This window comes from Tubulanus polymorphus, chromosome 12 (genome assembly GCF_964204645.1).
Source record: "Tubulanus polymorphus chromosome 12, tnTubPoly1.2, whole genome shotgun sequence".
Classification (NCBI taxonomy): domain Eukaryota; kingdom Metazoa; phylum Nemertea; class Palaeonemertea; order Tubulaniformes; family Tubulanidae; genus Tubulanus; species Tubulanus polymorphus.
In genome coordinates this window covers 3,520,001-3,533,033 of record NC_134036.1, presented here as the reverse complement: position 1 = coordinate 3,533,033, position 13,033 = coordinate 3,520,001, and the positions used below count along the sequence as shown (strand labels likewise).

The 13,033-nt window shown below is 39.9% G+C and overlaps 3 protein-coding genes across 3 annotated transcripts in view; 1 reads left to right on the top strand and 2 right to left on the bottom strand.

Moving 5' to 3' along the window:
• Positions 1–1,232: 1,232 nt before the first annotated feature.
• On the bottom strand, positions 1,233–1,805 carry LOC141914191 (histone H1-like). The gene has a single exon (XM_074805458.1). The coding sequence runs from the start codon at positions 1,803–1,805 to the stop codon at positions 1,233–1,235; it is 573 nt and encodes a 190-aa protein (XP_074661559.1).
• Positions 1,806–4,058: 2,253 nt separating this feature from the next.
• Positions 4,059–6,236, bottom strand: LOC141914130 (uncharacterized). The gene has a single exon (XM_074805397.1). The coding sequence runs from the start codon at positions 6,183–6,185 to the stop codon at positions 4,446–4,448; it is 1,740 nt and encodes a 579-aa protein (XP_074661498.1). The 5' UTR covers positions 6,186–6,236; the 3' UTR covers positions 4,059–4,445.
• Positions 6,237–8,630: 2,394 nt separating this feature from the next.
• Positions 8,631–13,033, top strand: part of LOC141913896 (transcription factor 12-like) — a 78,160-nt gene continuing 73,757 nt past the window's right edge. Inside the window, exon 1 of the mRNA XM_074805083.1 lies at positions 8,631–8,802. The gene's annotated coding sequence lies outside the window, so the exon portion shown is untranslated. The remainder of the gene's footprint in view (positions 8,803–13,033) is intronic.

Sequence of the window (13,033 nt, the reverse complement as noted above, 5' to 3'; positions counted from 1 at the left end):
TAGAAAAGTACGGCGTTAGTGTCGTTGTTCTTGTAGATGATATTCTGCGACTGACGAAACGCACAATCATACATATATTTCGTTGAATGATGCATTCGGTTGTCGCTATACCCCGCGTGGAATGAGTCTGGTCTCGCGGGTGTTTTAAGTACCTATCGAGTATGAGTACGTCTCCTACTGCCCAAATGCGTGACAAAAAGATTCCTATAGTCGTGTATCCGAACAAGGGGAGCCCACACAACACGTCTCTTATTCAGACGACCATAATTCCTTGTTTGGAAGTACACGTAGTAAAAATGGAAATTCTAGATTACAAAGAAAGCACGATTTAGTCGTATTTTCTCACTCTGTTAACTTTGCAAAAGCAAAATACCTACCAAAAAGATATTAATCGCATTCGATGCTTGTCTCGTACTGACACTATCCGTACCGTAGTATATGTGCTACGGTCGTTTCTCTTCGACTGATCACGATACCCGACAGGAACTAAAGTTTGAACCGTAGTCTTAAACCGATTTCCTTGATAGGTTAGAAAAAAAAACCTGGGATGTACAGAGTTTAACGGTGATAAACGAATTTTGCTCATCAAGAACTAAAAATGATTCGAACTCTCCTCACCGCCATCGTCAATTATTGATACATATTAATCGTTACCCTTTAGATTCTGTTTAAAATTGGTTCATAGTCTGTTCTCCACGTCAAAGTTTACCGAACTAATTCCCTGTTGCCAAGCGGGAAGTCGCGCGTCTCAAGTGATGTGCTACCCATTCACGTCGAAACCCAAAAAAGATTTACCGGGGTGTGGGGGTGTAGACTCATTGTTTGCAATAATGCATGGAGATATTGTGCCCGAATCATTTGAGTGAATGAGACGGGTGGCGAATGAATCTGGAAGCGGTCCACCTCACCTCAAAATATATATTGTCTATAGCCCACTATCAGATGATATAGAGTAACCCACACTGATATAACGTGAAAGATAAAAAGTTCGTAAGAAATCTCTTGGTACATCACCGTGTGGGTTACTCGATATCTTCACGATACGGACACCAGTCGATAAGTTTCACAGCCCGTGATCAACGATCTTAAGATCAACTCCACTGGGCGAGGAATGAAGCAAAGCTAAGCGAGGGCAGGGCATACCAGCTCTTTCTGGGAGATTTTGGGTGGTCCTGACAAGGACCGTTTTTCGGTTTCAAAAGAAACAAAAACCCAGCAGCTAAAGTGAAGAATTACTTCTTGGCTGGTTTCTTTCCCTTGGCTGGTGTCTTCTTTTTGGCGGCGGACTTCGCAGCGGGCTTCTTCTTTGCTGGAGACTTAGCCTTCTTCGGCTTGGCTGCTTTCTTGGCCGGCGACTTCGTCTTCTTGGCGGTGGCGGTTTTCTTGGCAGTAGTGGCCTTCTTCTTAGCGGCCGGTTTCTTGGCAGCGGCGTCTGCCTTCTTGGCGGCTGGTTTCTTCGCCGGCTTTGGTTTGGCTGCTGCTTTCTCGGCCTTCTTCGTGTCCTGGCTCAGGCGGAAGCTACCCGAGGCGCCGGTGCCTTTTCCCTGGTGTCGGACGTAGATGCCTTTGACGACTCCGTCGGACAAGTTGGTTCGGATGAATCGGCTCTGGCGTTGCATGTCGATGCCCTTGTAGTTGGCCTCGATGTAGTTCTTGATGGCCACTAACGACGAACCGGTCTTGCTGGCCAGGTTGCTGATGGCGGCTTTCACCATGACGGCGGTGGACGGGTGTTGAGCTTTCGGCTTGGCGACCTTCTTGGCGGCGGCGGCGGCGGCCTTCTTCGGAGATGCTGCGTCAGACATAGTTAAAGCGGTTGGAGAAGTCGAGTCGTAGACTGCGTAGAGAGAGTTATCGATGAAGCGCTGAGCGAGTAGCGAGTAATGGCTCCGCCGCTGAACGCGTCGATACTAATTCTACTATTGCCGACGCGATCGTACCGCCTGTGCGTCGCAGACGGCTGACGCGTTGCTCGATTCGTTCGGCCGATACGGTTTGTGTTCACTAGCGCGAATTAAAATCACTTTTCTATCGAAATTACGGCGCCGATTTTCGCGATTCGTACAGCGTTCGAAAGCTAACGACCTTGGCTTTCCGACGGTATAAATTTCGTTCCGATCGGATCGGCTTATCGTATCGAAATTAGGCCGTACGTCGCGGCTACGCTTATCGGAAATCTTAAATGACGTTTTAAAACGCTTGATTCACTCGGACGGAATTATTTTTTTCAACTTTTCTTTTTTGCAAATCGAAGATATAGTTGTCTTGTGTTACTGGGCGAAGTTTCGTGCGAATCGATTGGTTATTTATGCGAGAATTATACTCCTATTTCCGACCAGGCAAAAACACAACCCGCCCGGGTCGGCCATTTTGTCGGATCGGGATACGCGGACGTTCCCGAATTAAACTCGAATTCCACTCGAAAACGCCCTCGATTGGACATAGAAAATATTCTCCGATATCAGAATATGCTTTTGAAAGTAGGATTATTGTGAATTGGGTATTTTCGACGAATATTCAGCCGCGGGACACCAAGAAACGCGCTCGATCGACTGTGTAGTGAATCGACTAACCGATGCCGAAGTCGGAACCAAGCCAATACGAATATTCGCATCAAAATCACAATTTCCTCCGATTATCTTGGTTTTTTTGTGTAAAACACATATAGAATATTGTTATTATCAATCATTTTAGATAATGAATTCAATCTGATCTACAAATTTCACAGACATATAGCAGAAAATTCGTTGAATCGTCATCGAACTGAATTGACCTAAAAGTTTGAAGTATCCTACACAGGTTTTGATTTATACGACGTTTTGGTATTTCTAGTTAATCTGTCAAATAAACTCAATATACCTTAAAAGCAAAAGATATCGTATGAAATTATAATCGAAATCGTTCTGCTGGTGGTTGATTAACAGGTTACGCGTTTTGCCGTGTATTTTTGAAGCATATTTTTGTTCGTCAGTTGCATATTTTGAACAAATGGAAATAGGAGATGTTTTTTTCGAGTTGCTTGTATGATCTTAAGTTCTGAACTTATACAAAAATAAACAAAACTTCTTTGATTTCTCAGTCGGAGTGTTACGTATATGTGTTTAGGAGCATATTCATTAAAACTTTGCGTCTGATGAAATGAAGTTTTATTACTGATGGTTTGTTTTCGTCACGATTTTCGCCATAGATAAACCCTTGCATTATTTCATTCTGTATCTTGCAGGTTTTTTTTACAAATTGTCAAAGTGGTTCTACAAACACTGAATTCCTAAAGGAATAAGGTTTAAATTGTGTAATTATATGTAAACTCTGTAACAATATTCATGCAAAAATATATCATAATCAAATCTTATTTTGAATTAACTCCAATCCTGGTGGAAATATCATGGATACGTGTGAGTTTACGGAAGTTGATTAAAAATTGTGACTATAGCTAAGAGTAATATACCGAACATATATTCATATTTACAGAATTCAGCATAAAACGATTCATTATGTGCATAGCGCAAAATAGAATTTATGTTGATTTACACTCCAACCATGGTTCATGGTGGAAAATAAAGTATTTACAAAAACCTAAACTAAAGCATTCTAAAAAACAAAATGCACACATACTATCTAGAATATTCGCAGTAATTGAGGTATCTTTGTTTATCAATACCTATTTTGATGAATTAAGCTAGTTATGAAGTAATAAAGATTACTTTATACAGCGAAAACTTTAAAAATGTATCTAAATATGAGTAGTAAGTTGCGCGCATTAGGAAGTATCGCTACCTAGCGGATTAAGCTATAACTAATCAAGGATTCTCGTACGCCGTACCATAGATCGTGGACTCTAAAACAAAACGTTTAAGGTAGCAGTACCCCACAGAACTTAAGTAGAATGCCTTATGATATTATAAAAAGTTATCAATACCAATGAAATAACAACACATTAATTAATGAGTCTAAAAAAATTTATGCATAAATTATGCAAATTAGCATCCAAGATGGCCGCCAATATCAGAAAATTCAGCAATTCGTCAAACAGCATATCTTAAAAAGTATTCATCACAACGTTATGAAATTTAAATTCTTTAATCATCATAGTATCCTGAATGATCTGACGAGAGAACTTTTTGAAATTTCAATTCTAAAAGAAAAAAAGCCAAAATTTCTAAAAATCATGAATTTTTTGACCTAATTAGATATTCATGGGCCAAATAGGACCCTTTCAAACAAAAGTATCAACAAAAGCTCTCGTCATTCCTTCATGTGTATAGTCAAGCTGTTGTATTCCAAATTTCAAGGGAATTGAATGAAAACTGACAAAGATATGATGTTTGAAGTATTGCTACCAATGGTTCCGAGAAAATCGACATTAAAAACAAGGGAATATGGAAATGTAATGGATTTCTAGTGTATTTTTCAATATATGATGTACAATGCACTACTGAAACGAGTCAGTGTCCACCTTTACTGTAGGTATCGCCCTCTTGTGCTTCTTTAGTGTCCTGAAAGTGTTTTTTCTTGCCACGAATAATTTTTCGACGACTTTTCGATTCATCCAGACTTTTTCGTCTGGAATGATATATGCGGGCATTGTCACTTCGACGCAGACCGATTGTTGTGTAATATCCTGGATTGAGTTTAAGCCCTTCTAAAAGCCGGTAAACAGATAATCCACCATCATTAAAGTAACTAATCGCACTATATAAACCATCCTCAATCACAAGGTTACCCACAAATATCTCTTTTGGGCAGCGATCCCAAATGAGCTTATTCAGGCACTCGTTGTTGTTTTGAGTCATACCATGGAGACATTTAGCTAGGAGTGAGGCATCAGTAAGATCATCATATATAGGCTCTATGATGTCTAGGATGGCACCTGGTAAACCATGTTTGTGTTTGAAATTTGGGTCCTTATTGAATTTACACCATGTGTCGTCGCCACTAGGGCATTTGTGATGATTCGGATTTTCATCAGTACTTGCGACATGGTATAAACTTGCCATCAGATTGTTCTGCATGTCTATCAGATTTCCGGTGTTTTGTCGTATGGCAAGTCCAAAATAGTTCTGCAGAACATCAATCTTCATTTTTGTCAAACGACCTAAACCACCTATGCCTTTGCCGTCAGCTAGCTTTTTACCTTTCATATTGGTTTTGAGTTTTCGGAGCCGGGCACCAACGCGTTTTTGGACGTGGCCAATACATTCTAACTTTTGGATGTCACAATCATACGGTTTCGAGTCCGCAACAGTTTTGAACGCAGATGAATCGCCATCACCTAGATAGTTGACATATCTTAGGTCGTTGAAAAGTTCGGAGCGCCCAAATATTCGAACAGCGCCTACTGATTCCATTGAATTAGCTGTACCAGTGTGGTTCATTGAACATTTGTGGTCAGCTCTCCACTTTAGATACCTCTCACTTTGCTTATCGGCATTCTGCCATTTCACACAGCCATGACAGATGTTTGACATTGCTTCAGCATCTAGACATTTACCTGTGTCTGAAGAAATAACTGAAACAATGCCGTGGTGACTTGCGTGTCCTCGGCGCTGCCATGTACCATCTACGGACACTGTGCAGTCACGTCCAACTTTAGTTTTTACTTCTGCTGCAGCAGCCTTCATGCTATCAAGGGCAACAGCTTTATTTACCGCATGATTACGCTTTAGAAGGCGTTGGTAGCTTTTTCTTGTCATTGGTAGCGGAGAGTTAAAATATGTTGAGAACTGAGTGATGGTATCATATGACTTTCCTATTCCGCGAACAAACGAAACCATTCGTATATTCACTTCATATGTAGAAGATTTGCCTTCGTCAGTCTTTTTGGAAGTTTCAAAACTACTCACAGATTCTTCACATGCATCACATTTTAAAGAAATTCTATGAGCAAGGCCTTGTTTAGCATCTCGGTCGATTTGACATTCCACATTACTACTACCACATTGATGACATTTTACCAATTTTGACAAGTTTTCACATAGTATACTACTGTCAATAAGGATGAACCCTTCTTTGATATACTTTTCAGTGTCATTCAATGGTGTTTGGGACAAGTTTTCACCAATTTTTGCGCTACTTGCTGCATTAGCCACAGGAGTCATGGGCGCCGCCATCTTGGATTTTTTCTTTGGTGCAGCTCCACTAAAAGTTCGTTTTTTTCTCCTGCCAGAACGTTTTTTATCGCCCATTATAACTATAATATAGTTTTATAGTGTTTACAATACCAGTAATAGATCAGAATCCACTTGATTTTGTCTGAATCATACAAAAAATTGACGCTAAAGTTCACTATTTACTTTCAACTGAGACAAGTTAGTACACAGCATTCAGTGGACTACCATACACCAGGAGGTGCTGCCATCTGTTTAGAAATATGTAAACTAGGTAGAACACATTGGGTTCAAACCCCAGGTTTTTGAATTTTTGAAAAATAATTTTTTGAAATACCCGTATCCAAGGGCCAAATGCGTTGCTAGGGAGGTATTTCATAAAACAAAAGAAGGGCTTAATTTTAATTAGTGCTAATTAAACATGGTTTGAGTGATTGTTCACCCTAAAAACACATTGATTATCAAAGTTAACATATTAAACTATTAGATTTTACAAAAAAATAAATTTGAAGAAAATTTAACTTTATTGGGGTACTGCTACCTTAAGAACGTTTTAGAGTAGTCCATGGATAACTGAACGGGTTTGGAGTTGGTTCGGGTTTAAACTACGGTCTCTGCTGAATGCTCTGTGCATGACGTAGTATCTCAATGAATGGTATCAAAGGACCTTATCGTCAAAGACAAAAATCGTTAAAACTTCGAAATTTAGAGGATTCTTTTGTAATATTACTGAATATAAAACTGTTACGACATATCATCTAATCTTAGCGAAGCTAAATGAACAAATATGAACATCGCTCAAAAATCAAACATTTCAATATGTGTATATTCTTTTCGCTTTCTGGTTAAATCATTTTCCGTAGAAACTTTCGTGGAAAGATTAATTTCAAAAGCACCCGCGATATTCAAGTTAAAGCTAATTCATTAATTTCATTAAGTAAAAGAGAATGATTTCATAAAGATATCATAATGAGTACGTATGCGTCCCTGTCTACATCGACACGGGGAGGGAGGGGGGGGGCTGACGCAAGCGTGCAATTGTCACAGGGAAATTAAGATCAATTTTCACCAAACGCTTTGTTCCATGAAATACTCAATATTCGTGATTAAAAAGAGTAGTATTAGGGACAAGTTTGTGTTAGAGCGTAATAAACAAATTAATTGCTTTAGTTGAAACAACAGATGAGAAGAATTCAATGATGTTCGAGGACAATCCGTTGAAAGACAAACACTTAACGCAAACGTTGGCTCAAATACGTAATCACGCGGGCTGGCCGCAGTTTGTGACGAAAATTGAATTATTACCTGTAAAACATGTATGAAAACAAAAATTATCGAAGGCAAACAGCTCAACGCAAACACACTGACTCAAATACAAAGAAAAGTTGGGCTAGTTAATTTGTGACGAACCACATTTACACATGCAACGTATTATTTTATAGCCTATGTAAGTTTTGTTATATTATGGAGCAATGGAATAAAAGTTCAAGCATAAGTTACATCAAAAACATCTATTTAGGACTCGACTTGTAGAACATCTTTATCAATTAGTTTACTTACATATTTCTAAAATATTCGTATTCATATCTCGGTGTCCACAAAACATGATTTGCATAGAGCACGTGAGTACAAACATACAAAATAATTGGATTTAATATGATAAAGATAATAAGGCAAATATCAGGGTTATGGGAATTCCCGGCACTTATGCTGGCAAACTGAAAACAATCTCAATCATTGGAATCCAGTTGCTTTATTTCGGTTGCCCGTTCATATTTAAAGACATATTATTTATCGGGTGAATATTGGTGCTGACAATAATTCTAGCGGTCAGCAGTCCAGTGGGAGGGTCGACTGTGGGGTGTGCCAGTATTGTTTACATTTTCTATTTCGTATGTTCAACCCTACGGATATCGCTAGTAATCCTAAAAGAAAAAAAATTTAAAAACTCCGTGTCTTTGTGTATATTTATCACATTTATTCCAGTCATTTCTGACTCGTAATGAAAAGATTGACGCATCGATGCAGCCACCAGAGGCAGATGCGAGCGGATACGGCGCTGTAAACTGAAGCGGGAGGGTAACCGTAACGGCCCGAGTAATCTGCATAATTGTTTTGTTGGCCACGCGAGGGCGACACCTTACAACCCGATGCGCCGATAACGATTGGCTAATCGCGCTGTTCCGGCCGCCAATCAAACCTCTTCGAATTGAAACCCGTTCACGCGACGCGAATCTCGTATCAATACGCTCGCAAAAAGCGCCACGTAAACAAGCACCGATCGCGATCTCGGGCAGCGATTTTCTAGCGGTTTTCAACGGTAGAAGATACATGTATTCGTGATTAGACTAAAGGAGCGAATTCGCGGTCGTATATCGACGATTCGGGTTCGAGCGTTAGTTTGAAAACATGGATGCGATATCGTTGCGCGCGTTCAACAGCAGTGATACGGCTCTCCACAAAGAGTATAGTCGTTCATAGTGAACTCATCGTGCGAGACCTAGGCTACCTACACACCGCCGCGATAGATACATTAACTATCATCCCCTGAATATTATTTTTAATCCCGATCAGCCGGATTAACGCGTTCGCCATCACGGATTATCGATCTGGTTCGCCTCTATTGATCCCGTCGTCGTCGGTGTTGATCCCGAGCTGGACTCGGTTGCGGTTACGGATAGGATATATTGTGAAGGTAAAGTTGATGATCGCTCTCCTCTTCTCAATCATCCCTCTCTGTTGTATGCGTGTAATGTATTGGTGTGTTGATGATGATGAGAATACCTCTCTTTCCTCTATCAAGTATTTCGTTCTCCCTCTCTCCTATTTTTGTGTCCCAATTTCTTTAACCGCTTGCATTTGGAAACGAGCTTCTGTTTAAATGTATGTCATAGTTTATAGAATGTTACTTCGCAATACATCATCTCATTCGATATTTTGTTGAAGTTAGTCGGGTCAGATTAGCACGTTAGTTTTGGAATCCCCCTTGTACTGTGATCCCCGCAACCTGGAATATTATTTCGTATTGAGTGAATGATGCTGGTTAGGATGATAGGTAGTATCAGACCTGGGGAGATTGATCATTATGATCCGACCTGGTGGTTCTGACCCGGTTCGATGGGGATATACACAGTGACCGGAACCTAGTTCGAAGTTCATCGTTCATTTCCAATTTCAAAGAGCGACATTCACTATTTCTTTCTCGCGATACATGAAGCTCTCCACTTGATGATACATTGTATGGACATAGTGACAAATACAGCGTAATGGAGAATTGTGTATCTAATCGATTTGTTTAGTAACATCTATAGGCAGGCTGCTTCGGCTTTATTTCTAGCAGCTTTTGATTTCCTAGACGGATATTTTTAGAATGGATTTCTTACCTAAATAGCCATCACTGTTATACACGCCCTTAAACCTATCACTGATTTTATATATATATATATATATATATATATATATATATATATATATATATATATATATATATATATATATATATATATATATATATATATATATATATACATATATATATATATATATTGAATTAATTAGATTCCCGACGAGGGACGATTTTTAAGCTATGATGATTTCATTATCAATTGTTTACCCTAATTCTGATAATCGATCAATCATGTTTTATCTTATCTATCAGTAATTGATGGTTTCATGAACCTGTGTTTACATTTCTATGTCACCCGACTCGGCGAATGTGAGTTAGTTTTGCAGTAAACTTGAAGTCAGAGTGACCATCGCAGTCGTGCTGTGATAATGTTTGGCTAACGTCTTTGATTTTCCTGTCCTCATAAGTTTCAAAAACCACCATTACACACAGGACTTACGTCAGTATATATGCCTGCAATTGCTTTGATAATGCTGGCCAGAAGCTAGGACTGTTTATTTTTTTTCTCGCAATAAGGGCCAGTTTTCTGGTCCAGAGGCGGATTGCTTGGAGAAAGTTCTCAACTATCAATTCTTGTATTCGATAATTTGTAAAGAATTCATCTATGCTGCGCGTTGACTTTTTAGCTAGCAATATTTAGTGCTCGCAATCAGCACCAGTTGTCCGGTTCAGAGGCAAAGTGTTTGGAAAGTAGTTTCGTGTTTTCGATGATTATAATTCGAATTGAAAAAAAAATAAATCTCGGCTTCCAGTCGACTTTTAAACGAAACGTGCATATGCTTTTGGGGTTTAAAAAAGCTTTCGAATTAGACGCAGATTGCGCCGCTTATACAGCGCATTTTAAGTACATGTACACGAAATGTAAAAATACCACGCTCGACATTTAGGTACGAACGACACTGATACGAAATCTTAATCAGAGCAGATCTGGATTCAGGTTTTTAAAATGACACGTGTAAATATCTGCCGTTATCTGAACGGTTCGTGTTTTGATCGCGATGGCTGCGGTGTCGTGCGGCAGGCAGTTTTTCCCCTACGCGTACGGTGTATTGTTGTATATGACTAAACTATGAATTGTTCGTTGCAGCGTTTTGACGACAGCTGTGCGCGGCCACCTGTTACACGACCACCACATCAGTAATAACAACAGCAGTGTCGTCGTCGGTGTCGTCGTTGTAGACCGTCATGGTGGCCAGTATTTCGGTATGGTAGCCCGCTGCTGGTGCTGCGATGGCACCAGACTTGTCAGGTTTTTTGGGAAGCGGAAATTTTTAAGCGAATCCCGAGTTGGGTGCTAAACAGAAGACCTCGTTGAGATTTGTCGGGTCTTGAATGACGATAATATCAGAGTTTGACGATATAGTAGAATTCCTTTATAACACCGCTGTTTGTACCGAATGGAAATCATTTTGGCCGTGTTGTAAATAATGGTATTTTCGTCGAATTTGAATAAGATCGGGAAAATTCGCTCTCACAAAAATGTTAGCGTTAAGCGAACAGGGGCATTAAATAGGATGGCTTTATAACAGACTTTGACAATATAGTGAAAACTCTGCTCAAGTCAGACCCTTCCGGACATGTAGAAGAATGATAGTCCACGGATCTGTTGATCTTTTCTTATTTGAGAATACTTGCGCCTGATTCGCGATCGATCTCTTAAGATTTTCTCGCGACGTTTCCCGAAGGTTATTCGGTTTCGAAATTTTCAATGACCGCTGAGAATAAGCTCCAACTTGTCAAAAAAAAACTGTTCGCTTTTTTCAGGGACAGAGGATGAAATACTGTCTTTTCTGCGCGGTTAATATCTGGTTCAATTGTCTGTCTAAACAAATTCCTAAAAAGAAAAAAAAAATACCAGTTTAACTTTTCAATCGAGCTCTGGCGGGCGCCGGCGTTAATTACGTCCCGTACGGTTTTTTGACGGACGGCTGGATAATTTACCGAATAATTATATTTCCGTCATCGTCAATAGAGACATTGTCAGACCAGTTTTAGTCGCGGGTCTGCGTTACGCGCGACGACGAAAGGGAACGAACTTGTTTTTTATCTCCTTCGAATAATCGCTCTCGTCGACATCGCGCGGACCTCTCGAAAAACTGGAGTATGTCGTCGTAGTCGTTTTTCACTTTGAATCGCGGTAATATTAATAATACCAACACGATCCTGTCCTCGAAGTATTCTTAACTATTCTTCGTCTCATAGGTCAAATTTTTTTGTTGTTTCTTCGTAATTTGTTTCGGGGTCATTCATATATTACGTACGCATTAGGGGAGGGGGAGGGATCACTGCAATCGCGTACTGTAATGCTTAATGTATACGAAAAAATGGCCGATTTTGCGTACAGAGGGGGAGGAGGGGAGTTGGAAAATTCAAATTTTATGCGTACGTAATTAATGAATGATCCCTTCGTTAAAAATCATGTTACCTTGATTATAACCAATTACATAACCAATTACCTTGATTGTAACCACACTAAAATTCTGTCCTTGTCGTTAGATATTCTATGTGGCCAGTATCGATAGCATTGAAGTGTTGAAGATTGCACTTTCCGTTGTAATCAAATGCTAAATAGTCTCGCTATCTCTGATTTCAATAGTTTTTACAGTTTTTAAAGTAAAATGAGAAGTTCACTTGATAATGAACTATTAGAACTCTTTTTCCGATTTTGAAAGTATTCGCATATTTTTTCGCGAATAGTTGATTGAGTTTGTAAAAAGTTACTGCTCACAAATAGTTGGGGGCGATTTCCAGAACGCAAGTCGCGCCGATCAACTATCGGAAGAACAGTCGCAAACTGTCCAAAGCAATTCAGACTTATACTATTAAATGATGGTGGGGATTCGAAACCCTGCCACTAGACTGGGCGCCTCACTTACATTGCTGTCATTATTAGCCAATAAGAAATCCCTTTTTATTTAAGCCCGCGGTTTTTCCATACGTTATTGAATTGTTGATCCATACAAGCAACTGATCGGTGCCGCAGGATTTCTTATGGCAAATCTGCCCGTATACCTGGGCACCGGGTCTAGTGTGGCAGGGTCCGCGCTGTGGTCGACTGTAGCGATGCCATCAGGTTCGAATCCCTGCCGAGGGAGGATGCTTAAATAGCGATAAATGCAGTACAGATGAACTAAATGAAGTACACCGTACAACAGTCCCCTCACCCCTCACTCATTCCGTCATTTCGTATATAGATATATGATCATATGACGCGATTGTTAAAAGTTGGCGATCGAAGCACGTTTATTTACTCAACGGTCGTGTTTTTAAAAACGCGCCCTGGCTTCGCATTGTAGTCGATTGTCACTACGGTAATTGCATATTTTCTGCTCGGCCGCTTTTCGCGAAAGAGGCACGTAAACTGCGTTCTTCATTCCGTTCGCCGGGGTTCGTGTCTATATCGACTCTACTCGTGTAGGCTGTTCGATTGAATATAGTTTGTGAACCGGGTTTTACTACGAGAGAGAGAGAGATAGAGTACGAGTTTTTAATTATCTCCGCGCCGAACATATTTGCAGTT

Bases quoted from the DNA above. Each gene is read 5' to 3' on its own strand.
- LOC141914191 (XM_074805458.1), bottom strand. From the start codon at position 1,805: ATGTCTGACGCAGCATCTCCGAAGAAGGCCGCCGCCGCCGCCGCCAAG.
- LOC141914130 (XM_074805397.1), bottom strand. From the start codon at position 6,185: ATGGGCGATAAAAAACGTTCTGGCAGGAGAAAAAAACGAACTTTTAGT.